The 26,432-nt window shown below is 53.4% G+C and overlaps 1 protein-coding gene across 1 annotated transcript in view; it reads right to left on the bottom strand.

The window, feature by feature from the left end:
* The window catches only part of XKR6 (XK related 6), a 319,850-nt gene that overhangs the window by 53,141 nt on the left and 240,277 nt on the right, over positions 1-26,432 (bottom strand). Inside the window, exon 2 of the mRNA XM_003944174.3 lies at positions 6,900-7,096. Within this exon, the coding sequence (XP_003944223.2) occupies positions 6,900-7,096 (197 nt within the window). The remainder of the gene's footprint in view (positions 1-6,899; positions 7,097-26,432) is intronic.

Consider the following 26,432-nt stretch of genomic DNA (forward strand, 5'->3'; position numbering starts at 1 on the left):
TCACCTAAGGGGCTCTGGAAGACTCAGAATATTTACAAAAAGCCAAGTCCTGGGCAGAGACTTTGGGGGCAAGGGGCAGAAGCACGGCCTTCCGACCGCGTCAGTGTGATGGCATCTGGGGCATGCACATGTGTGTGTGCTGGAGCTGACAGTTCACATCCATGCCCAGCTTGGCCACGGCACATGCCACCCTCCACTCCATCGCCACAGCAGTGGCCGGTACCCCCCAAATCCACACAAGTCTGTCTGCCTCCTCAAGACTCAGCCACTGAGCCATCAGCAGCGACTCAGTCGTCCTTGCTTTAGAGCAGGACTCCCTAGGTAGAGATCCCAGCGCTACCACCTCCAAGCTTGAGGCATTGTGCACAGCACCTAGCCTCTCTGCACCTCTGTTTCAGTGTCTGTAAAATGTGAATACAAAGTGTCCACTGAGGGCTTCTGTGGGACTTAAATGGGTTCATTAATCCCTTTGGCCCCTCTGGACTAGTCTCTGGCATACAGCTGAGCTCCCCTCAACTCTGAATGAGCATTGTTGAGGTCACCATCTTCATCGCCCTCCTCACCACCACCACTGTTTCCCACACTCCCTGCAATACACCCTGTGCCCTGGGCACCGAGATGCTCTCAGTCTGCCCTCTCCACACCCTTGCCAGCCTCCATTCCCTGGCATTTGTGGTCCCGCAATCCAGAAAAGCCTCTCAACATTCTCCTTCAAGTGAGCTCTTACTCATGCAACAAGACCTGAATCAAATGTTACTCCCTCTGTGAGGCCCCCAGAAACGGTTACTCCCTCCTCCATGCGCCCAAAGAACTTGCGTGTGCATCTGCTACAAAATTTAAGAAGCAGAGTGCCAGAGCATAAACTCCTGGAGGGCAGGCATCTTTGCAAACCCATCCCCAGCAGCTCTGTCCTGTGGTGGGTGGTGCTATGATGACGGCGAAGTCAAGTGGCCATCAGAACCTCATTAGCGGAGGACTCCTCAGCAGGGGCTTGGCCAGAAGAGCTGCCCCGGGCCCTGTGGAGGAGAGGGAGTTCCCCACACCTGGTGCCTGCTAGCGTTCATGCAGAATCACCAGAGAATCCCCAAAGGAAGGAGGCGGACACAGCCATAACTCTTCATCCATCCGCCAACCCATCTCCCCAAAGATCTGCCTCCCAACACCCCCAGTGAGAAACCACCATCCCTCTTTCTACGACCGCCCCCAGTACCCCTATTGCATCCTGTTGGCTCATGCTCCAGGACAGACCTCACATCTGTCCGTTGCATCCTTTCCCGAACACTCCCAATCCCAGCGCCTCACACCTGGCCCCCCACAGCCGCCAACAGGTGCTCCTAGCTCAGCGCTTGCCCTAACCCTAACCCTGTGCAACAGAAAGGGGACCTTCTCCAAAAGCAAGCCTGGCATGTGCTTTTCCCCTGCAGCCCCACCCACTGCCCTTGGGATAAATCTAAGCTCCTGTAGTCGCCCAGGCCCTTCCCGATTGGGGCCCTCTCTGCCTTTCCCTCCATCCTCTCCCCACCCCAACTGCCAAGCTCCAGTCATGCTGCATCCTTTTGCTTTCCAGGACAAGTCGGGGTTTCCTCCCTTCAGAGCCTTGTGGAAGCTGTTCCCATCGGCCGCAAGGCTGGATCTGCTCTTCCCAAGTTGCTTCCTGGTCATCATTTGTGCTCGGCCTAACTGGCAGCTCTCTGGAGGGGCTTTCTCCAACCTCACTTGTCTGTCTGCTTCAATACACTTATCACCATGCGTTGTCCAGTTGTTTCTATGCTGTGTCCTTAGAGGGAATGGGAAATTCATGACAGCATGGATTATGCCTTCTATGCTCCCCGCTGTTCCTCCACACATTGCGTGGCTCCTGGATAACACATCGTTGTTGAGTGTATCAGGTACCCAAAATATGCCGGGCGACATGCTGTGGGGGTGGATGTGGCGCTCATTGGACTTTTGCGGCAACCCCAAAAGTACTTGTTATTCCTAATTTACAGGTGAGGAAACAGGAAATTAACTTGCCCGGTGCCGTAAAGTCAATACGTGGCGGAGCTGGAATCTGCATGCAGCCCTGTCTGACTTTTCCTGCTGTTGGCTTTTCCAACCCTGTCCCAACCCAGAACACGAGTGCAGCCTTAGCAGACACAAGACCCACCACCGGTGTAAATGTGACATGTCAGAATTACGTGCTCCTGTCATTGCTATGTTCTTCTGTTTACTCAAACTTGCAAGGAAGACCCTGCTGAATGTTCAAATGGCTCCAGCATAATAATTGCATAGTATATTACTATTATTTCTCTCGAGTCTGTATTTATGGGGAAACAGGATACAAGTGTGTCTTACAGGCTGAAGATTGTTCTGTTAGCCCAGTGATTAGAGAGAACCAGAGGGTGGAGAGATGGTAAGGGAGGGAGAGACTTGCACTGGCAAATCCATGCAAAACTCACCTATTAAAGCGATAGTCAAAGTGATCTTTCCAACCATCTACTGACCCTAACGACATATAGTAGACAGGAGTCATCATAAAGCCCAATAAAGCAAGGTTGGCGAGCGACAGATCTCACCAGTAAAGCCTGAAGGCTAATTCAGAAGGTGCATCTACAATAAAAGCACGATGCTACCACCACCAAGAAAATAGCCAGATATCCTGCAAGGCACTTGACATTTGTCATGATGTTTCATGATCCTAACAACTCTCTATGACAAATACTAGCATTATCCCCATTTTAGAAATGAGAAAACTGAGGAACAGAAAGACTGAGTAACTTCCCTAAGGTCCAACAACTATCAAGTAACAGCTTTCCACGCTGCAACCCTCCAGATACCCACGGGCCATACAACCAACAGGTCTTTTCCAAGTCCACAGATTTGCTCTCCGCTCTTCCAATTTCTGATGCTTAAACTTATTTCTTTAAAGCTTGTACATTTCCTGCAGCTTGAAAAGATGGGAATGGCATTTATTAGCAGAACAAAGTGGTCTGGTGATGAGAACACAATCCTAGAAGTTAAGTACGAGAGAAATACCAACCTCCTTTCAGGCAGCCCATGCTCAGCAATGGCTGGTGCCCTTCTTTCCCATAAACCCAGCTAACGCTAAAGCCTCATCCCTGGCTTACAGACCTACCACACAGTGGCAAGGATAGCCACTGACCTTTGTTTAGTCCACCGGTTCCCAAATATATTTAACTACAAAAGGCTGTATTGAGAAACACCCATTCCACATTCCAAACAAACTTGGGGAAATGTTCACCTGACCTCCAAGCTTCCAGCACAAAAGTAGGGAATACAGGGAGGAGGAGCCAGAAGGGGCTTACCTACGGTGAAGGTCCAAGAGCAGCATGATACTGTGTCACTCCCGGCTCCTTTTCCAAGGGGTCTGCTCTTGGCAGCATGCCCAAGTGGCCCCTGGCCTTACACAGACCCTGAGCCCAATAGGCTCCCACATGAGAGAACATTTAGGAAGCAACGTCCACTGCCCCTTGGGAATCCCCACTGGCTTTCCACTCCAGAGATTTGGTTTATAATCTGAGAAACTATTATAGAAAAGACAAGCGTAACAAGGAAGCTGGGACACAGATGATCAAGAAGGTCAGAAAGGGGGAGAAATCTTCCTAGGACCTGGCCCTTGCCAGCCTATAAACTCCTGAAGGTTAGGTGTCTTTGCAAACCCATCCCCAGCAGGTCTGGCCCACAGTGGGTGCCGAATTGATGATGGGGAGGTAGCCATCTGAGCCCTGTAAGAGGAAGACTCCACCTGGCCCTGGAAATGATAAACACAGCCCCCTAGGTGCCCATGGAGTTTGAAAGTTTATAAAGTACTCTCTTGGGTGTTCTATCATTGCCTCCCCACTGAAAATTAGGTATTCTTCTTCTTTCTTCCAGTATACAAAAGAGAAAATGGGGTTGTGAAAAGATGAAGGTCCAAAATCACAAGACGGTATAAGTGGTGACCAGGTCCCTGGATTTCAAATTTCCCATCAGGAGCCCACCTGTACACCACCCTGCCACCTGCTCCATCTGTTGGGGGTTTCAAGATCTGGCCAGAAATGGAAAGAGGAAAAGATGAAAGGAAGCGTAACTTGGCAGCCCTGGTGGTACAGAGAGGGGAGGATTTGAAACGGAAACAGCAAAAGGCATTTTAAATGAGCAGAGTCTGCTATGGTCTGAAGGTGTCCCCGTCCAAAGTTCAGATGTTGCCAATGTGATAGGATTAGGAATTGGGACCTTTGAGAGGTGATCAGGCCCTAAGGACTTCTCTTTTGTGAATGGAATTGAGGGCTTCATAAAAGAGGCTTCGTACAGCACGCAGATGGCTTGTCCTTCTGCCCTCCGCCATGTAAGAACACAGTGTTCTTCCCTTCCAGGGCTGCAGCCCTCATCAGGCAGCTGAACCTGCAGGTGCCTTGACCTTAGACCTTCCAGCCTCCAGAACTGGGAGAAAATAAATTTCCGTTCTTTATAAATTATTCACTCTCAGGCATTTTGTTATAGCAGCACAAACAGGCTAAGATGGAGTCTCAGACCGCAGCTGAATTGGCTTTGAGAAAAAGAAGGACTCAGATGGGACAGAAAGGTGTCTCTCCCCACTGCCAGCAAATATGCCCATGACAGCATTGTTGCTCTGGACTAGGGAGCAGCAGCCCTGGGATCTGAGGGCAGGTTGGATATGGAGGTCCTACCAGGGCACCAGACATTGCCCTGCCAGTGGGCAGCTCATCTTGGCACCAGGTGCTGCTGTCCATAGTCAGTGCTCACTTCCACAGAGCTCCTTGATGGTTAGGTTTGTAGAGCAAGAATGTGCACTTCAAAGACATGCCGTGATGCCAGTCTTGCTCCAGAATCAATCACACGTGAGTCTCTTGGTGCTGAGAACAAATGATGTTGTTCAAACCGCTGCATGCTGTTCACACTCACACTATGCTTTTCTCGGAGATCCTGTGAGGCTGGGACTCCCAGGGCCGCAGCTGTGGGCAACCAGTCACACCAGTTCGTTGCCAAGCATACGGCCTGGCTCCTCAGGCATCCTGAAGATGGAGCATCAGCAAGGTTCCTCCATGTTCCCAAGCTCTTCCCGGTGCCCAGGAGAGAGTATGTGTGCATGTGGGTGTGTCCAAAAAAAGAAGGGAGACACTGGATGAGGGGTCAGCCCTGCCCTCCTCCACGTGGCTGCCCGCTTAGCTTCCGCATGTCCCAGCTAGAGCTGGACATTGACTTGGCTCCTTCCAGCTCTCCTCTCCAGGTCCCCGTTGCCGGTCCTGCAGGCACCGGCTGGGCTGTGACTCCAAGAAGCTAGAGCCCCTGGGCCACCTGGGGCCTCTTCCTGACAGTGAAGACTACAGATGCCCAACGGCAGATGCCGGCGGGTGCCACCCCACTGGCAGCACCAGCTGAAGATCCTCACATCCCTCCCGCTTCTGAGGGTGCCCAGAAGACAGAGGCTGTGGCTGCCTGGAGCATGCAGCTCACGCTTTCTGAAGCCTTGCCGAAGGGGGGAACCGGGCCCTCAGCTCAGGGTGGGTCTCAGGCCTGGCTTCCCCTGCGTCCAGTCCAAGCGTCCCATGGCTCCTTCTCCTTGCTTCTGTGATGGACCAGCAAGACTGTAGCCAGCAACTCTCCGGGATGAACAGATCCCCCAGGGCCCCTTTTGCCACCAGGTAGCTTCCACGGAGGGCTGTGCTGGTTCAGTAGATGGGACATGAGGCTTCACCTGAGCCGAGTTCTTATCTGACAGGTGAGCCTGTCGGCAACACAGCTGGGTTCAGAACGGGGTCCTCAGGCTTTGAATGCAACCAGTCAGCTTCCAGCCTGAACAGCTCGGTCTTCCACCGGCTTTTGGAGATTAAATCCCCTTTTTGCATAAGCACCTAAGGAGACTGGAGCCTACAGAGGGCCAGCTTGGAAAAAGGAAGGAGGAACATCTGATCAGAGGAAGGCCTGGGGTGTGGCTGCCCTCGTAGACCATGTGGGTGAGGAGGTCCGTGTGAGTGTCCATGAGCATGGTGACACTGAGGGCCTGCTGGGGGACCAAGAGGACCTGACGGGTCTGGAGGTGAGAACCCAAGAGACCAGGAGGTCCTGCTGGGGCACAGATGGCAGACCCCTCCCCACGGTTGCCTGGCTACCCAGATCACACATGCTCACAGAGCGCTCTGTAGTCAGGAGCTTCCGGGCTGGGTCTCTTCAGCAACTTCTTGCCTTGAATACTGCTAGTGATGATAAACTCAGCACCTCCCAAGACAGTTCATGCATGGCTCCCTGTACTGTCTCACCTGTTGAATAGATAACCATCTCCCTGCAACTTCTACCCTTCAGGATGATCCTTCTTGCTCACGACATCCTTTCAAACGTCACCCCATGTGTCGCTGCCTCCAGCCCTTCCTCCTCCTGGGCCCTCTCCCCTGCTGGAACTTGAGCAGAGCTACTTCAGCTGCTCTACAAACAGGGCTTCTTTATGGGCGTGGTTTACAGTTTAAAGGGTCTGAAGGCATTAGTGCCGCCCAACATGACTGCCCCTGTGGTCCCATGCTGTCTCTGGGCTGCGGCTCCCCCACCCGTAGATGTGCAAATGCCTGGCTCTCGTCAGCACCCAAGGACAGGGGCTACTGCCCCCAATGGGGAGGCCCAGGGCCCTCTACTCTGCTGGGTCCCAGCTGGCTCTGCTCTGCTCATATGAACGTAGTGGCCTGGGGCTGCCGAGCTGGCCCACACACATTCAGGACACGCCTGTGCCGCTCTTGAGTGTGGTGTGGGCCCCGTTGGCACCGCACTGGGGGCTGGGCATCCTGGGGACTCAGAGCAGGATGGGCGATGCCCACAGAGCGCACCAGGCACGAAGCGTGTGGGAGGCGCCTGTGGTCCCCAGGTGGAGGGCAGGCCGGGGTGGCGGGGCGCGGCCAGCAGGCACTCACAGGGCAGGGTCTCGGCGCTGTTCTTCTGGATCATGATGCAGAGCTGTAGCACCAGTTGGGGCGCGCTCTCCAGGAAGGTCTCCAGGAGGCGCAGCATGTTGACGTCTGCATATTCGTACATCATAGCCCAGTAGAAGCGTCGCTGGTGTTCCTTCCGCCGCTGACTCTGAATCCCCAGGTACATGGTGCGGATATACCTGCCCAGAGAGATGGGGAGAACACAGAGAGTGTGGGTGGGCGTGGGGGCTGCAGAGGACCCTTGTCATCCCCCTAAAACCAAGAGACCCAGCAACCCCCACTACCCTGCACTCCGAAGTTCCCAGAGGCTTGGACAGGGCTCTGGGGGCTCTCCACAAAAAGACATGACGCTGAGGCATGGGGGTGGGGCGGGGCTGGTCAGGAAAGGCGGGGCTGACCCCTCGTGGGCCCCTAGGCAAGTCCTCCTCCTCCTGGTTTCCATTCACCCATCTGGAGAATGAGACAGTGGAGCCAGATGCCTTCCCAGGGCCTGCAGGTAGGCATCTCAGGTGAGCTCAGGGACGGGGGTGGGCTTTCTTAGCTTCAGGACCCCGGGGGAAACAGTCCAGCAAGGTTGTCTCCTCTGTTGTTCTGGAGGAGGAAAGGAAGGGAAGGGAATGAACATTTGTGAAGCTCCCACTATGTGCCATTCACTGGCTGGCCATGCCCAGGTGCCAAGTGGGAAGGTGTCATTCTCATGTGTGACGGACAGGAAACAGCACAGGCTCAGAAAGGTGGCCCCCCTCCGCACAGGCTCCTGTGGCTGGATAGTGGAACAAGCAAGGATCGCACTAAGGCCACTGGACAGCCTCCCTGGACATCAGGGGGACTCCGGGCCTGCCCTGGAGTCTGTCTCAGCAGGGCCCAGGACACAGGTTCAGATCGGCTGCCCACCCTCTGACGACCACGCCCAGGCTCTGTGTGGGAGGGCCAAGGGGCCGAGGAAGCAGGTAGTGGGAGAGCACAGGCTCACAAGTCTCATCCCTTGCTGAGTGGGGGACCTTGAACTAGTTATTCCAGCTCTGTGTCCTTGTTACTCGTCTTTCAAATGGGGACAGAATGAGAGCATCACAGGGTGCGTGGGAAGATTAGTGGGATGATATGCACAGCGGGCATCCCCCCAGGCCCGCATAACAACCCCAGCCTCATTTCCACACCAGAACTCTGGAACTGTGTCTCCAAGGCAAGAGAAGGACTTAAGGCACCATCCAAACTCAGCCAGCAGCCTCCAAGGCTGGGCCAGGGTAGCGGGTGTGGCAGGGCTTGCCTGGAAGCAAGGGTCAGAGGGCACAGCTCTGTGCACCCAGTCAGGATCAAGAAGAGGAACCATAAACTGGGTGCCACCGCCAGGAGGAGTGAACCCATACACCTGTCCCTGACCGTCCCGCGAAATGCACGTTCTAGGCCCCACTACTGTGCCCTCTGAAATGCCGAGCCTGACTTGTAAAGATTCAGTGCATGGCTGACGCCCTATCCAAACCCAGCTGGCTTTGGGTATTACCAAGGACCCACTCGGGGCTGCTGGATGGTCCGTTCTGTCCCTGGTACACCGCCATCCGGGTCCCAGCCACCGCCCCTCTTGCCTGGAATGACGCAGAAGTCTCTCACTGGTCCTCCACTGTCTACTCTTAACCCAGAATAACCCATGCTTCACACGGCGACTGAGCCACAGGGTGACCTCAAACACGCATGCCAGGTGCAGTGAGCCCTGCTCGCCATCTGATGAGGGGTTCCTGGCTTCTCTCTAAATTCCTAAGGGCCTTTGCAGGGGTGTATCATGAAGGGACCTGGCCGGGGTAGCTGGGATGGACACCTCATTTCTCTCCAGACCCACCCCCTGGAGTGAGCGGAGGTGTAATCCTACTGAGAACCAGTGTGAGGCAGGCATTGCAGTGACAGCCCCATCAGGGAGGGGCATGGGAGGAAGTTTGGGGTACAAGGCCCCCAGCCAGGTCCTTCCAGGTATACAGTCTCTGGGTCCCTGGCCTACCTTGCAGGTCAGGTCTGGTTATCACCACTTAACACAGGGGGAAACTGAGGCTCTAGCATGAAATAAAGCTAGATTCATAAATAAATAATAAATTCTGGTTCTGTTCCAGGTTCCGCCACCTGCTGACTATGGCATTTCCACAAGGCATTGCCTTGCCCTGGGTCCCCTGCCTGTGAGTTCACGAAATTAAGGAACCAGGGAAGAGGCTCAGGAATAGGAAGGGGCAAGTTGCACCCGGTCTCAGAGCACTAGGAGAGGAGGAGGGAGAGATCCAGAGAGACAGAGGCAGAGACATAGTGAGACAGACACACAGAGACAGACAGAGAGACAGAGACAGAGGCAGAGACATGGACAGTGAGACAGACACACACACAGAGAGAGAAGTAGGAAGGAGTGAAGGAGAAAGCAAAAGTGAGGGGAGCAGCATCAAGTCTGGGGATCTGAAGGGAAGGACTGCATGGAAGAGGTGATGGCAGCAAGAAACGTGTGCAGGGAGGTTCCAGAAGCAGATGTCATCACTGGTACTTTGGGAGGGACTGAGGTGAGCCCCTGATGGAGGGTGATGGAAGGGTCGGGTTGATCAACCATGGCGGGAGTGTGGGGAGGCAGCGCACTGGGGACAAGAATGCTCCGGCCGAGGAACCAAGGCAGGGCTGCATGCCAGAGCTTTGGCACTCATGTCCAGGACAGCCACATGCCCAGCAGAGCCTCAGTGCCATGGATCTCCCAGATCGGAGCTGCTCCCTGGACCCAAACCCAGCTCTCCCGACAGGTGGCACCTTCAGCACACAAGCCACAGATGACTCCAGGCCCCAGAACACAAACCTGATGGTCTCAGATCACAGAGTCTGCCTCTTCTAGTCTTACAGGTGGCCCAGCAGCTGAAGGAATGGTTATATGGCAGCACTACCCCTATCCTTCCGGGTCCCACGTCACCCAGGTCTGCCCTACCAGGGCAAAGGGGGCACCGGTTCCACTCCTCCACCCCACATTTTCCCCAAGCCGCGGGCCGCTCTGCCCACTAAGGCCAGGGCAAAGGAAACCAATGAGCCCAGAATAATTCAACTGGAATGCCTGCCAAGGGGAGCCAATCTTGACACTCTCCTGGGTGTGAGCATGCCAGGGTGTGGGAAGAACCACGGTGGTTATAGGTAAAGCGGGCGCCACTCCTCCTTAAGCCAATCAGCAAGCAGATGCTGGGGCCTAGAGAGCACCAGGGGCCAGGCAGAACTGAGTTTGGACAGCATGGTGCCTCCCAGGTCACCCACCAGGCACCTCCCGGACACAGTAGGAGCTGATCAGACACCCTCACGCCTGACCGCCAGGCCTCAACGCAAGCGCCCATCCTTTCCCACCGCCCCGCTCCTGCCCCTCCTCTGCTACTCTTAAGTCGTTGGGTCCCCAGTAGACAACGAAGGGGTACTGGTTGGCAATATGATTAGGTCTGGACCCACTTTATAGGGGATGACACCAGTGCTAGAAAGCAGGCCACCCCTGCCTCAGTCACTCAGTGCTGGGAGACCCAGGCAGGACCAGAACCCGGGCAGACCCGCGACACGTGTCTCCCACAACACGTGTGAAGCCCCTGCCTCTCATGCCGGAGGGTCCTGGCAGCTCTAGGATTCTTCCTCCTCCCAGGTTTCCCGGGTGTCTGTCTCCCTCAGGATCTAAGGAGCTGCCAAGAAACAACCAGGCAGATGGGTGGGGTGGGAGGAGGAATAAGGCATGCCCCTCTTAAGCCCCTGGGCCAGCGCCGCTCTCCCTCGGAATCTCAGTTTCCTGCGTGTAAAACCCAGAGTGCCTGTGTGACCTCTGAGGCTGCGCTGCCAGCCGCCCCCCGCAGGGCCTCCCATCCCCTCTGCGGAAGCGGCCCCGGCCCGCAGTCACACGGTGGCGCCAGACCCTAAGCGTCGCGGAAAGGCGGCTCCAGGCGGGTGATCTCATCCCACAGGCCCGGGCCCTCCTCTGCCACCGCGTGGGGTGCCAGCCTAGAGGTGCGCTCCGAGGGGGGAGGCCCTGCGTCTTCAGGAGACACAGGATTGGCTGTCATTCCTCCAAGCCCCCTCCTGCTCCACCTTCCTGGCGGGTTCCAGAAAGCTCACGGCACCCTTCCCAAGAGAAGACACCAACTCTCCTCCCAGATTTGCTCCCACAGTGGATGTCACCGCGTGTCACGCCATGTCTCCCCTAGTAGCCTCGGATCATGAAATGCACGGGGGCGAAGGCAGCAACGCCACGTGTCCTCATGGAGCACGGGATCAAGAAAGCTGGGCCTGGTCTCTGGTCTACAGGACTGGGCCACCTTGGGGAGGGCACCTCCCGTGGCTGGGTGCCGCTACTCACCCATCACAGGAGGGGCAGGCAGGAGGGCTCTCCAAGCCTCTGCCAACATCTTATGACTTCGTCTTTCTTCCAGTGAGTGACCTCGCAGAGCACAAAGGATGGCCTCACATCTTTGCAAACAACAATGCCGGATGTTTGCGTGACACTCTTTTGTGCCAGGCACTGTTCTGGGCATGTGGTACGTATTACCTCATTTAATCCTCACAGCACACCTATGAGGTAGCTGCAATGTTGCCTACCAATATTCATTTAACAGGTGCAAGATTACCTACCAATATTCATTTTACAGACAGCAAACAGAAGCACTGAGGTTAAAACATACACCTTGCTCTTCCCAGCTAAGTAGCTGAGCAGGGCTTCAAGCCCAGGCAGTCTGGCTTGGGGAGCAGTGCTGTTGTTGGCTGCTCCTGCCCACGCATCTCCCAGAGGTAGACCATGTGTCTCCTTACCTCTGAACTCAGTCCAACCTGCATGACAGTGGGGAAGAATAGAGTTTGCCCAAAACACCTGGGCTCCCTTCCAGTTCTGCCACCTGGCTGTGTTACCTTGAGGGACATCTCCTAACTTCTCCGAGCCTTAGTTTCCTCATGTATGAAATGCCTAGTCCAGAGTAGAACCCCAGGACATGTTGGACGAATGAGCGCATACCATATTCCCCCCTCGGAGGGTCACAGGGACCTTAAATGAGACCATGCCTGTGACGACAGATGAGAGGTTAGAAGTCACCACGCAGATGACAGTCATTACTGCTCCCTGAGGTGCTCTGTCCCTGTGTTCCCTTCAGCCCACTCTGTTTATATCTTTTGGATTCTATCTCTTTCCCTTACTTTGTAAGTCACGGCATTGTTTAAAGTTCCTGTTCCCTCCAGCAGAAGTATCTAGTGCTCTGAGCACAGCTTTTTGAGGGAGACACAGCTGTCATCTTCTTTTTCCTGCTGGCTCATCTGAGGCTCAGAGAGACTAAGTGACTTCCATGAAGCCCCACAGTCAATCATGGTTCAGGAAAATCAGAGAAGGTCTTGCCCAAACTATGTTGCCCCTCTGGGGTTAGCTATGGCTCTGCCCAGGACTGGCGGGAGTGGAAAATAAGTGATTTCTACAAGGGGCAGGGGCTAAACAGATTTGCCTGTCTGGGCCCATAGTCTCCAGCTGCTTCTAATGATGCTCTCAGAAACAGCATTGAAATCTCTGCTTGTGAATAACAACCACCTTCAAAGCTCCCAACAGGGGTGAGCTCAAGTTTTGTGGGGCTTGAGGATCAGAGAACCCTTCTTTAAGGAAAATAGTAAATTCTGTCAAGCACTTAAAGTGGAAATTGCATCAACTCTACACAATCTTTTCCAGAAAATGAAAAAGGAAGAAACACTTCCCTATTTATTTTATGAGCCCAGCATTGCTCTAAAGCTAAAGCCAGTCAAACACAGTACCAGAAAATAAAACTACAGACGGCATTTCCCATAGACACAGATGCAAAAATCCTCAACAAAATATTAGCAAATTAAATCCAGTAATATCTGGAAAGAACAATATACCAGAGCCAACTGGGGTTTTTCTTGGGAATGAAAGGCTGGTCCAATATTTAAAAATCAAGCAATGTAATCTATGACATTATTAACCATGCATCATAACAGCTGATGCAGAAATAAAAGGTAACACAATTCAGCACCCATTCATTTTCTCAGCTAACCGGAAATAGAAGGGAACTTCCTTAAACTTATGTAGATAAAGGGCATTTATGGAAACTCCCAGTTATCATCCTTGATGATAAAAGACGGAACGCTTTTGTCTTAAGATCAGGAACAGGGTTATGATGTCTACACACACCACTCCTATTTGACATCATACTTCTAATATGATGTGCAGTAAGTCAAGAAAAAGAAATGAATACAGAAAGTATATGCAGATTACAAAGGAAGAGGTAAAACTGTCCCTATATGTAAAGGACAAGATTGTCTAGATTGAAAATCCTAAGCAATCTATTAAAAAGCTCATATAAATAATTAATTTAGCAAGGCCTCACAATACAGAGTCAGCCTATAAAAGTCAAACGCATTTCTATAAATAATTAATGAATAATTGGAAAATTAAAAATTAAAAATATATACCACTTAAATTAGCTCCAAAAATGAAATTCTTAGAGACAAATCTAATAAAACATGCAGGATTCATATGTCACGGCTGCGAGATGCTAATAAAAGAAATTGAAGAAAACCTGAATGATAGAGAGACATACCACGTTCCTGGTTTGGAAGATACACTATAGTAAGATGACAATTGCCCTCAAATTAATCTATAGGTGTAACACAATTCCAATAAAAACCCAAGTGGGATTATTTTTTTAATACAGACAAGCTGGCTGTAAAATTTACATGAAACTACAATAGTCAAAACAATTCTAAAAAAAGAACAAATTTGAAGAACACTATCTGCTTTTAGGATTTACTCTAAAGCTACAGTACCGTGTAGCATTGGCCAAGAGAGAAACATAGATCAGCAGAACAGAAGAGAGTCCAGAAGATGACCCACATAATTATGGCCAGTTGGTTTTTCACAAGGTATAAAGACAATTCAATGTTGATAGTCTTTTCAACAAATGATGTAGTAATAATTAGTCATTCACATGCAACAACTAACTTAAAATACATCATGGGTTAAAGTGTAAAACCATAAAACTTTAAGAAGAAACCCTAGGAGCGGTTTCTGTGCCTTGTATCAGACAAAGAGTTCTTAAATATGACAGAAAAGGCATGATCCATAAAACAAAAAAGATAAACTTTATCAAAATTAAAAGCTTTTTCTCTGTGAATGACATTATTAAGATAATGAAAAGGCAAGCTACGGACTGGGAGGAAATATTTGCAAATCACACATCTGACAAAGAATGTGTAACTAGAATAAACAAAGAATTCTCAAAACTCACTAGTAAGAAAACAACCCAATTTTTAAAATGAGTAGAAGATTTGAACAGATATTTTACCAAAGAAGATACCCAATAGCAAATAAACATGGGGAGGAGGGAGCCCAACATTATAAGTAAGTAGGGAAACATATATTAAAATCACAATGAAAAAACCCCACAATGAGAGAGCACTTCGTATCTGTTAAAATGGCTAAAAAATACCCCAACACTGTCAAGTGCTGACAAGAATACAGAGCAACTAGAATGCTCATCTATTGCAGTGGCAATGCAAAAGCCACTGACACTCTGGAAAACAGTGGATAGTCTCTGGTAAAGTTAAACATCCTATCCCCAAATGACCCACAGATCCCTCTCTGGGTATTCTAGAAACAAAGAGTTATGTCCACACAAAAATGTGTACACAAATGTTTAGTAGTTCTTTTCATACTTGCCAACTATCCTTCAGCAGGTGAATATATAAGCAATTACGCTAATCCATACTGAGGAATACTCCTCAGGAGTAAAAAGGAACAAACCACCGATGCACACAATAACCTGGATGAATCTCCAAGGCCTTATCCTGAATGAATGAAGTCTGTGTCAATAGTTATATGCAGTGTTATTCCACTTACATGATATTCTGCAAAGGCAAAAGGATGGAGAACAGATCAGTAGCTCCCAGGGGCTGAAATTAAGGGATGATTTGCTTAAAAGTGGGGCCATGGGGGAGTGTTCTGGGGTGATGGAACTGTCCTGCGAGCTGACTGTGGTGGTGAATATGTGAATCTGTCTATACATTGAAACTCAAAGACCTCTACAAACACATATACAGTCAATTTTACTCTACGTCCATAAAACAATTTTAATTTAAACAAAAAATGTAATGAAAAAGAATACAAAATTACAAATTCAAAATTGAGTACAGGGTCCCAGAAGAGGCTCATAAAAGTGAGGGGCCCTAAAGCTTAAGCTTCAGTGGGGCTGAAGGAAATCCATCATCCCTGAACGCCATCTGGGAGGACCTTTTCCTGCTTCTCCCAAGACCCGCTTCTGCAGCTTTCTGGAAGGCGTAAGTTCACAAATCCTGGATGAAAAGGCCCAAAGGAAACTTTGCTCCCAGCACAAGCAAGTATGAAAGCTTTAGAACTTCCACTCCCCAGTAAACAGCCGACTGGTCCACTCAGGCAAGGAGGCAGGAAGAACCCTGGCAGAGAAGAATACAGACCCACCCACCATGCTTCCTGCTTCTCTCCCTCCTGAAAAGGTCTCTTTGGGCCTGGTCCCAAGGACCAGTGACTGAGAGGAATACACTACTGATGACTTCCCAAGGCTACCCTGACCAGCTTGAGGAACAAATGGATGGGGCTACCAGGATTTAAGGGACGGCTGCTCCCATATCCTATCCTAGAGGTCCAGTCCCCTGAGGCCAAGCCAGCTCCTAAGAGGGGTGACTTCGCTACCTGCTTGGGCAGCTGACCTGTGCCCAGTGGCTTTAGGACTCTTTAGCTCTCACCCCTCAAGTGGCTTATTCAGAAACCTTATTCTGTGAGTGCTTGTATCCTACCTGGGAGTGGTGGTCATGCAAAAGGGGCCTAAGACCCCAGGCTACCTTTGGTCCTTAAAGTTTCCCCTAAATCATCTGGGCATGGTGGCTCACACCTGTAATCCCAGCACTTTGGGAGGCCAAGGTGGGTGGATGACCTGAGGTTGAGAGTTCGAGACCAACCTGACCAACATGGAGAAACCCTGTCACCACTAAAATTAAAAAAAAAAAAAAAAAAAAAAAAATTGGCCCGGCATGGTGGTGCATGCCTGTAATCCCAGTTACTTGGGAGGCTGAGGCAGGAGAATCGCCTGAACCCAGGAGATAAGAGGTTGTGAGGAACCGAGAACATGCCATTGTACTACAGCCTGGGCAGCAAGAGCTAGACTCCAGTCTACAGAAAAAATAAAAAAAAATAAAATAAAAAGCTTGCCCTAAGTCTCTGGGTTCTTGAAGTTCCTGCCCTAACCCAGAGCTCTGCTTTCTACCAGAGACCAGGGGGCCTTGCCCAGAGCTGTCCTAGGAAGACTTTTCCAAGGCCAGGGGCTGGGCCCTGCTGCCTGGTAGGTCGTCAGGTGTCCTTGGGAGAATCTCTCTTCACTGTGCAGCCCCAGCTTCTCCCTGGGCCTCAGGGGTCCACAGCAGCCGGCCTTCCCCTCCCCCAGGTATGTCCCCTACCTGCACACATCACAGCACAGCGGGTCTCAATCCTGGCTGAACCTGAGAAGTACCTGGAGTGTTGGTGAGAAATCCTTCATCAATGTGTAACACAATGTGAACCTTTCCAGGGAGGACCTGGTGGGCAGGGCCATGTCTGTACTGGTCACTGGCATGGCCCCTCGTGTAGCAGAGCGCCTGGCACATAGCATGCCCTGGGCCCACATTAGTGAAAGGAAGGAATGGAGGAAGGAAGGGGGAGGGAGAGAGAGGGAAGGAGGGAGGAGAGACGGAAGGAGGAAGTGCCTAAGCTGAGAGGTGGATTCATAAGCAGGAACAAAGCAGGTCTGGGCACCTCCCTCACAGGACTCTCACTGCAAGTTACTTAGCACCCCTAGACCTGCCTTCCTCCTTGGCCAATATTTGAGGGTGCCACATAGCGCAAGACTGCAGGATTCCGGGCTCAGGACCCACCACAGTCACTGTGGACCACCTACAGTGTTCCCTCCAGAGCCCATGAGCCAAGCCAGGAGGGCTGCAGCCCCAGGAAGCCATGGGAAATAGGCTGGGCAGAGGCCATAGCAGGCCCTCATTTTCCCCTGGGACCCGTAAGTTGCACAGCAAGCCCTGGCTGGAGGCTGAGTTCCCCAGGGAGACTGCTGTCTGAACTCTGTGAGCACCCGAAGATGCCTGGTCGGGGAGCAGGGCTGGTTCAGAGCCACACAACGCAGGTCCCACCCTCTTCCTGGCGTTCCCAAGGTCTCACCAGTTGCTGGCTTCTCCCCACCACCCAGGAGCTGCCTTGGCTAGCAGCAGCACACATATCCAGGACACGGAAAACTTGTGTGTGACAACCAGTGGTCCCCTGACATGCCACACACATCCCCTTTGCAAGAGGCCGACGAGCCCATCACTAGCAAACTGTGTTGTTCCCTATATGGCGTGTGCTGTGGCCCACTGATTCTTTCCACCAGAAATCGAGCAGGATGGCAGCCCCTTCCCTTCAGCTGCTCCATGCCGTCAGCTCCCAACGTGGGAGCTGAATGGGATGCTGAGGCTGGGGTCATGCAGGGACATAGCTCTGGTCCCAGCAGCCAAGGTGGCTGAGCCACCAGGCCAGGCTTCTCAGACGCTGTGGGAGCGGGTGGGGGGGCTCCTCAATGACCCCCAGAGGGGCCGCAGTGGAGAGGAGTCTGACGGGGTACCTTTCCCAGTGCCTCATGACACGAAGACCCCTCCAGGCCCTGTCCAACAGGCTCCTTCTCTCCTCTCTGCCGTCCTTCCTCCGGGTTCAGAGCCTCCTCCCATTAACACCCTCCACTCTTTCAGTCCTTGATCGTCTACAGGTTAGCGCCCAGGGGCAGGAACAGAGGGGAGTGTCACAACCACAGCCACAACCACACAAAGTGATACCGCTTGGGGGCACTCAGCACCTGCGAGGCCTTCTGCTTCTGCCCTGATCCCAGGGTGGGCACCATGGGCCCTGTGGAGATGGGGAGACTGAGGCAAAGGAACTGGCAGATGTCACCCAGCTGACCCATGCACTGGGACTGTTGCCAAGCACCTGCGTGAGCTGAGGTTAAGCTCGGCAACTTCTGCAGGACCCTCAGCCTCGCAGGCAGGCCCTGAGCCCGGTCTGCCCCACGCTGGGCCCCCAGCCCCTACCAGAGGACCGCTCCCAGGAAGACCTATAGGGGATGTGCTAAGTGGCTGCGTGGTAGGCCGGGCTTCAGCCCCAGCCTCCTGCCCTCAGAGCCTACAGTCCGTGTGGCCACGTGGCCTGGGTGCTCATGCGTGCTGAGCGCTGTGGAGGTTGTGGGGAGGCTGGGGAGCTGAGACCCTACCGACCAGCAGGGCCTTAGGCTATGTCAGTTGCAACCCATGGGCTCACCAAGGGAGGCCTTGAGGCCCCAGGCCCAAGGTCACAGCAGCACGTAGAACCCCGATGGCCCCTCCAGGGCTGCTTCCACCCCAGCAGCCAGGCCTGTAGGCTGCACTCCAACCCCTCTGTGGCCAAGAACTATTCAAGCTCTTTCCAAAAAGACCTAGAAAGCCGACCTCAAAGATAGAGCGCACCTTTCCTCTCATGCTGATAATGACACAGTTATCCCCTCTGAGGGGTTTTTACTCGAAGCATCTTTACCCTTATCCTGTAGGATGCGGTGTGTGCTACCTTACTCACACACACAACCACACCCATACACACACCTCCCACATGGACACACAAACACACCACCAGACGGAAACACACACTGTACTCACAATATGCATGCACTTTACACACAGTCTACTTCGCACAAAGCACATCCACTCCACACAGAGGCACTGTGTTCAACAGAGCACACACACACACACACACACACACACACACACACACACGCAAACTACCCGATATCTATGCACGCAACACACAGCTCAGCTTCGACCTGTGCAGATACCCGTGCACACACAGTCCCGTCGCCTTGGCCCTGCGCTTGCAGCCAGCCTGGATTGCTGAGGGCAAGACCCCCTGCCTGTGCTTCCCCTCCCGCTCCCGGTCACTCACTATCACTGTGGTCTCCGCAGGGAGGCAGGGAGACCGGGCATACAGAGAAAAAAGCCAAACCCATGTTCAGCTGTCGGACCCACCTCAGAAAGGAGAGCAGCGGCACTCAAATTACAAAGCAACCAGGAAGTGAGCAGATCTGGGGGTTCCAAATTCAGCGCCATGTTGCACCCATCATCAGGGACGGGGCTAAGCTCATTGCCACCAAAGCACCCACGAGCTCACTGATACCTACGCTTGCCAGTTCTCCCCTGTCTGTCCTCTGCCCTGTCCATGGTACTCCCCTTTCCCTTACCCTGCACCTGGCTTATTTGGGAGGCCTGAATTGTAGCCACAGCAAAGCTGTTGAGACATTGCAAGATCGGTTTCTCGCCTGACGCATCCTTCTGAGGGTGGAGCGGTTGCCTCCCTGTGGGTCTTTTCCACGTCTGACCACATCCCAGGGCTGCAAGGGTCTAGGGCCAGGTGGCCACGTGCAGTGGCTGCAGGCGAAAGTGGCTCAAAGGAGGGGCCGAGGAGGCTTCGGGACCTCAGGCTGCACGGCCCAGGTAGACACCGTGCCCATCTGAGGCTCTCCGACCCGCCTGCCGTTCACTATGCCCAGGACGGAGCCTTAGTGGCTGCTCGCTGGGATCCTGGCTCAGGAGCAGCCTGCAGGACAGAGCAGAGGGCCGTGGCACCCTTCCATCCCATTCGCCGATCTCAGAAGCATCACTGCCCGAGTTGACACAGACAGGACATGGTACAGCCCTTAAGCCTTTGCCAGGCAAATAGCAGTTACTATGACGACCTGGGCTGAGTCCCATTTGACAGATGAGGAAGCTGAGGCATACCTAGATTAAGTAACCTGGGTGGTCCCCATTGCCTCTGCACCCTGGAGCTCAATCTCCCGTGGTTGACTCTGACCCACCTTCCTGCCTGTCCCCCACACCTGCTCCTGCCCTCTGGCCACATCCATGGCTCGCCGTCCTCAGACCTTCCGGGGCGCCCCTCTCTGAGTCTGCTCCTGCTGTCCCCTCTGCCTGGAGATCCATCCCTGGGCAGGGCCAAGCTCCCCACCACATGCCCGCTTCCCTGCCCCGGTGAAATTCCTCCCCTCACTCCCATTTCTGTGCCAGGGACTCTGCATCTATCAACTCGTCTAAGCCTCCAGAAAGCCTTAGGTTCGTCCTCAGATGAAGAGACCAAAGCAAGAGGTTGTGGCTGCCAGGTTCATACCCCGGTGTTGACTCGAGAGGGAGCGCTTCTGCTTCAGGGCACTACGCTGTCCTGCTCTTCCTCTCATTCCCTCCCCGTCTCACTCACTCCCGTCCACACCCTGTGAATGAGATCATCTGCAAGCCCCATTTTACAGGCGAAGACCCCTAGGCTCAGGGAGTTCAATGGCCTGGCATGCAAGAAAGCCAGACGGAAGCCTCCATCTGCTCGTTTGTGGTGCCTGCCTGTTTCCTACCCCTGAAGGCCTCTCTCCTCTGACAGCTGAGCTCTCCTTACTCCTCACTGTGCACCGAGTCACTCAGGAAGAGAGAAACCTCTCCAGCTAGATTTTAACCCCCAGGTGGGGCATCCATATATCCAGTGCCCCTCAGCCCACCATGGTAACATCCAATCCGAGTGCACGAAAGTGAGTTTGGCCCCGGCTCTGATGGCTCTGATGGAAGCGGATCTCGTCTGACCAAGAGCTGCCTGCAACCCTGGCTTCAATTACATAAAATAGATGTCCCCAAGATAGGCGACCAGAGGCCCCAGCTAAATTCAAGCAGGTAAGATTTGGGTTGAACACAATCGAGAACTTAGCAACCAGCACCACTGGCTGAACCTACGATGAGACAGGTTTCCTGACTCTCCCTGGACAGTTTAAGAAACAGAAACAAACCTACTAAGGCTGTCAGAGGCTCACAGCACACAGAACGCAAGGGCTGGACCCACAGACCCCTCAATAGCCCTCTCCACTCCAGCCATTCACCACACGCCAGGGCAGGGTGCCCCACACCCATGCACAAATCCCACTTTCAGACTCCCCCAGAACCACCCAAAGGCAAGGTCTGGCAGCAAAAATAATACACCCATGGAGCCGCGGCCTTGGCCACAGGCCTCTGGTTCACAGGCTCTGAGTATGAGAACAGACTCTAGAACCTTCCACAGACTGGCTGGCTCTGAGAAACTTCTGTGCTCCCCTCCACCCCGCACATCCCTCCCCCAACATACCCTAGAGCAGAAATGCCTTCTGTACAAGGAAAAGGTGGGGGCCCAGATGCCAGCCCAGCCCTTGAGAGCAGCACATCAAATCAGAGCTATTTTTAGCCCTTCTTGCCAGGACCCCTGACATCAACTGAGCAATGGTGGCGGGCTCAGGGCGCATACCTGAGAACACAGGGATGAAATGGCATTTCCTTCCAGGGACCCAGGGGACATGGCAGGGGAAAGCACCCTGAGGCTTCTGGGAACAGAGGCGGCTGCGGCAGATGCAGTCTTTCTGGATGTAGGGTCAAGATCGGGGTGACTTCCCTAAACACCCTAGGGCTCAGGAGAGCATGGCCTGGGTGAGACTGGCTTCACCCTATGCCACCCAATCTCATTTTCCCCCCAGCACATCAGGCCTCAGGCCACTACTGCCTTCTCCAAGACGTTGCAAAAAACTTGATTAAAAAGACCACAATGCTGGCCGGGCGTGGTGGCTCATGTCTGTAATCCCAGCACTTTGGGAGGCGGAGGCGGGAGGATCACCTGAGGTCGGGAGTTTGACACCAGCCTGGCCAACACAGCGAGACCCTGTCTCTACTAAAAATACAAAAATTAGCTGGGCCTGGTGGTGCATGCTTATGATCCCAGCTACCTGAGACACAGGCAGGAGAGTTGCTTGAACTCCGGAGGGGGAAGTTGCAGTGAGCCGACCTGGTGCCACTGCACTCTAGCCTGGGCAACCGAGGGAGACTCCATCTCTAAATAAATCAATAAATAAAAATAAAAAGACCAAATGCCTTGGGACACCCACGTATTGGAGAAATGTGGGTTTCCTTTCGTTTCCCGTCTAAGCTCCCAGAATAACAGAGACCAGGGTTTGGGTTTTTTGTTTATCTTTATATCTCTGATCTGAGGCACACTACCTGGCACTTACTGGCATCTGATGTTCACTAATGAATGAATGAACACATGGGGCAACTTGTTAATGGAATCTTTGGACTCTGAATAGTTCGCATGTCTCTATTCCAAGCCCCCAGGGCAAGGGTAACACAGAGCCTTTCCCTTCTCCCTTCCCTTCTCCCTTCCCACTCCTGTCCTCAAGCCTCACTCTCCAGCTCACCCTCAGTCTCCCACCCGGAGTGAATACAGGGACTGCATTTGATCATCTCTCCAGCCCCTATGCATTCTTTCCAACCAGGCAAGACAAGCCCCTTTCTGGTTGTGCCCTGTGCTTTTCGGAGTGGAGTTGTGACCACTGCCATGCCCACGGTGAGAAAGGCCACTTTGACCACCCAGATTACAGCTAAAGACTTCAGGACCCCACACTCCTCTCAGCAAGCCTGCGGCTTGCTCAGATGAATCGGCCTAGACCCAACTAGCCCATCTGCACGCAGGCTGCCCATGAGGAATGGGATTGAGCCCAGCTCTGCCCGCAGGAAGGAAAACATGAATAGCTGATCCAAGCACTTCCCAACCACGAAGGGACCCCCGATCCAAAGTGAAGTCACCCACACTCCACTGGGGGCTTTGAATCATGTAATGGACACGTGCACTTGAGCAGGCTGCAGAGCCCGCCCAGGAGTGGACACGCTGGTGCCCTTGTGTAAGCCCCAGGTGCAGGGCATGGCTGAAACACCCTAGTGTCCTTTCTCAGCCCGTAGTGGGTCTATCATTAATGAATTTATCTAAAACACGAAGGTTTTTCATCCGCCTCTCCCAACCCTGGGGGTGGCGTGTCCTGTCATTTTCCCTGTCTGTGGACCATGCTGTCCCTCTATCTGACCTAAACATGCCCCCTTCCGACATTCCTGAGCACTCTGCTGCAGTGATCTAAACCTCTCCAAGTCATATTCAAGCACTCAGCAGACATCTTTGAGCTCCTACTGCATACCACGCCCTGGGATAGGCACAGGGAACCCAGCGCGGTCCTTGCCCTCATGCTGTTCACAGACCAGTGGAGGAGACATGCATTGGGAACTGGCAACAGGGCTGGAACAGCAGGAGAGGCTTCTAATTTTATTGCTAGGCATGAGGTATTTCTATCAGAGGCATCTGAGCTGAGTGCTCACGAATGGGGGAGAGTTTACCAAGTGGCTAAGAGAAAGAGGGTGCTCCAGGCAGACAGTTCCAGAAGGGTCAAAATCCCCCAAGTTTTCATGGGAAGAGAGAGGAAGGAGCGGGGGGAGGCCCGGTTGGACAGCAAGGGCCTTGGGAGCATGGATGCATGCAGGGGGCAGGCACGGTGGGGATCGGATGACAAGTCAGGAGTCTGGCTCTGGCTGCAGTAAAGAGAACAAGTTGGAGCGGAAGACACGGTAGTCCCATGACTGCAAGTGAGGAGGGCTTGGTTCATGGTGGTGATGCTGGCAAAGGGGAAACCATAGCTCTCAGCGGCAGAGGAAAAGGGAGAAAATGAAGACAGGGCTGAGGGTTAGTTTGGTTGACCAGAAGGATGGTGTTGTCATTCACCAGGATGAACCAAAGAGGAGGGAGAAGGTTTGGGAGTGGGGGTGAGATACCTGGGGAACGTCCAGGCAGGCATGCCAGGAGGCCCTGTGGGTGTCACCATGAAGCACAAAATGCAGATTCAGGCTGCAGATGCCAACAGTGGAGTTGAGGGAGCACAGATGGCAAATCTGGGGGCATGGCTGGGGTCACCCTGCGGGATCGAGGGAGAGCAGCCCAGGACAGAGCCCTGAAAATGCCATCGCTTAGCCTCCATGGAAGAGGAAGGTCAGAAAGAACCAGGATGGCCCTGGTGATCAGGAAGAGAAGCACCACTTCACCTGACCCGAAGGAGTAGACAGACAGCACAGCGTAGCCACCGGGGCCCTGGACCCCGCTCAAACCCGACTATTGGCAAATGTGACCTTTCACTCAACATCTAAGATGTCTTGCCTGCCTCGTCTCTCAACCTTCAGTTTTTGAGGCTGAAAAGTCCCTTTTATCCAGTGCCCTGAGGGCAGCCCATCGCCAGGGAACTGTGGATCCCTTTGCTCTGGGCTCTGCTCAGTTCTGCCCACATTCTGGGAGCCGGGCAGGCTTTGGACATGTGATCACACAGGTGTGCCGACCCAAGAGCCTAAGAAAGAGCACTCCTGGGCGGTCTTCTCAGCTCTGGGCTCAAACGCTCCCTACCTCCCAGGATGAAGTGACTGTGAAGCCTGGGGTTGGGTAAGCAATCCCTTTCAAAGTCATGGAGCCAAGTGCAAGGTCCAAGGTGGGTTGGGGAGAGGGTGACTGCAAAGTTACACAGCAAGAGAACTACAGCACTGGGATTTGAGCTCAGGTCCGTCCCCACCCGGCAGACAGACCCTCTCCCTCAGGGTCTTGCTGACCCTCATCCCATGCAGCTGTCGGTTCCGTGGAAGATGCCAGCACCCCATCCACTGGAAGCCTCTGCCAGCTGAGAAGGCTGCTGTGTTCTGCAGCCCTCCGTGCTGCTGAGTGGCCTCGGGAAGCCCTTCCCCTGTGTTTCCTTATGAGTGAGACAAGACCAGGTGGGCTCTCAGGACCTGGAACTACTGTGACTCTGCAGACCTTGTAGGGCCTGCTCGGCTGCCCAGAGATCTTTCCAGCTCAGCAGCCACCCTGCAGGACCCGGTCTGTCCCCTCCTATAGCTTCACCCTGCAGGACCCAGTCTGTCCCCTGCTATGGCACCCCCCGCCCTGTAGGACCCAGTCTGTCCCCTGCTATAGCACCCTCCTCCCTGTAGGACCGAGTCTGTCCCCTCCTACAGCACCCGCCACCCCCCTGCTGGCTGCTTCCTCATGGGGAAGGCCCAGCACCTCCCACCCTGGCATGTAGCTGTGGCTCATCAAGTCCTGCTTGTATTCATGTACACCAGCCCCATTCTGGGAAGACACGCTCATCTGTGTTGCTTCCTGAGGCCTCCCTAGGAAACAGGCTCAAAATAGATGATGGCGTTTAGCAGAGTTTGCACAGCACCAGCAGGGTGGCCAGTGACATATCCACATCTTAGAGCCCAAATTGCCAGGTCATTGCCAATGCCCAGCCCTGCCCTGGGCAGTGCAGCCTCCTCAGAAGGCTCCCCAAAGTCAGGTCCGGGGCAGGGCAGCAAAGGCCACGTCTCTGCTGAGTGAGCCTCACACTCACGCCATGCTCTCCTGGCAACGTCTCCACGTGCTGCTGGAGACACCCAGGGAGTGCAGGGCGAGCCCTGGCTGGAGGAGCCTGGGTCCTGGGGCTGCTTTTGCAGAGGCCAGCTCTAGGGACTGGGGCAAATCGCCCCTCCACACCCACTTCCAGCCTCCCCTTCCATAAGATAAAGAGTGGAACAATCGTTTCTAAGTCCCTTCCACGTCTCAAGTCCTGGAGGCAGCTTAGTGGACTCTCCATAACTGCCCTTCAGGGAGAAGAGCTGCCCTTGGAGGCCCATCGTGGGCCCCCTTCCCCTCAGGTGCAGTTCAGTAGCCATCCTGCAGGGCTGTGGACCAGGTTCCGAGACGCAGGACAGCCCCTGAAAGACTTGGGCAGATCTGGAAGCTTTCCCAAAGTCACCCAGCAGGAAAACTAGAGCACTGGGATTTGAGCTCAGGTTACAGACGCTCCTGACTTAGGATGGTGTGACTTACGATCTCTCAACTTTACAATGGGTTTATCGGGACGTAAACTCATAGTAAATCAAGGAGCTTCTATGGCTCACAACGGGGCTGTGGTTTCTACTGAATCCGCATCACATTGATACCATCCTGAAGTCAAAACATCAAAAGATGAACCATCCTAAGTCGGGGACCACCGCAGTGTGGCCGGCATTAAATGTGCTTTCAGCTTACAATGGGTTGATCAGGACACAGCCTCATGGTAAGTGGAGCAGGGTCTGCTCTTCATAGCTCTCTGTTTCGGTACAGCCTCCTCTCCCTCCAGGCTTCCTCATATACATCTGTGTTGCCTTCTGGTCACTTTCTTAGGGTCCCCACAAGGTGGTCTTTGACTCTCCTCTGTGATGAAGGTAGACGGCTGCAGCACAGAGCTGGGCCTGGAGCTTCCCGGGCTCTGCGCTCTTGCTCCATGGCCAGCAAGGTGCACCTCTTCCTAGAATAGTCACCTGAAAAGAGGGCAGAGAGGCCTCCCGTGCGCCAGGCATGGAGCCAGCACTCAAGGCTAGCAGGGGACATGGTTAGTGCTCTCAGAGGGGGATGTGACAAAAGGTGTGTCTACTGCTATCCCCATTTTACAAAGGGGAAACGGAGGCAAGCACTATTAAGCAACTCATCCAAGGACACAGAGTCAGGCACCAGTGCCTACAGACTGTGCTGTGCCCAAAGCACGAGGGACTCTGAGGGCAGAGGAGGGAACTCCTAGCCCAAGGTGGGTGGGTGCGGTGAGTGAG

The sequence above is a fragment of the Saimiri boliviensis genome, chromosome 13 (genome assembly GCF_048565385.1).
Source record: "Saimiri boliviensis isolate mSaiBol1 chromosome 13, mSaiBol1.pri, whole genome shotgun sequence".
Classification (NCBI taxonomy): Eukaryota; Metazoa; Chordata; class Mammalia; order Primates; family Cebidae; genus Saimiri; species Saimiri boliviensis.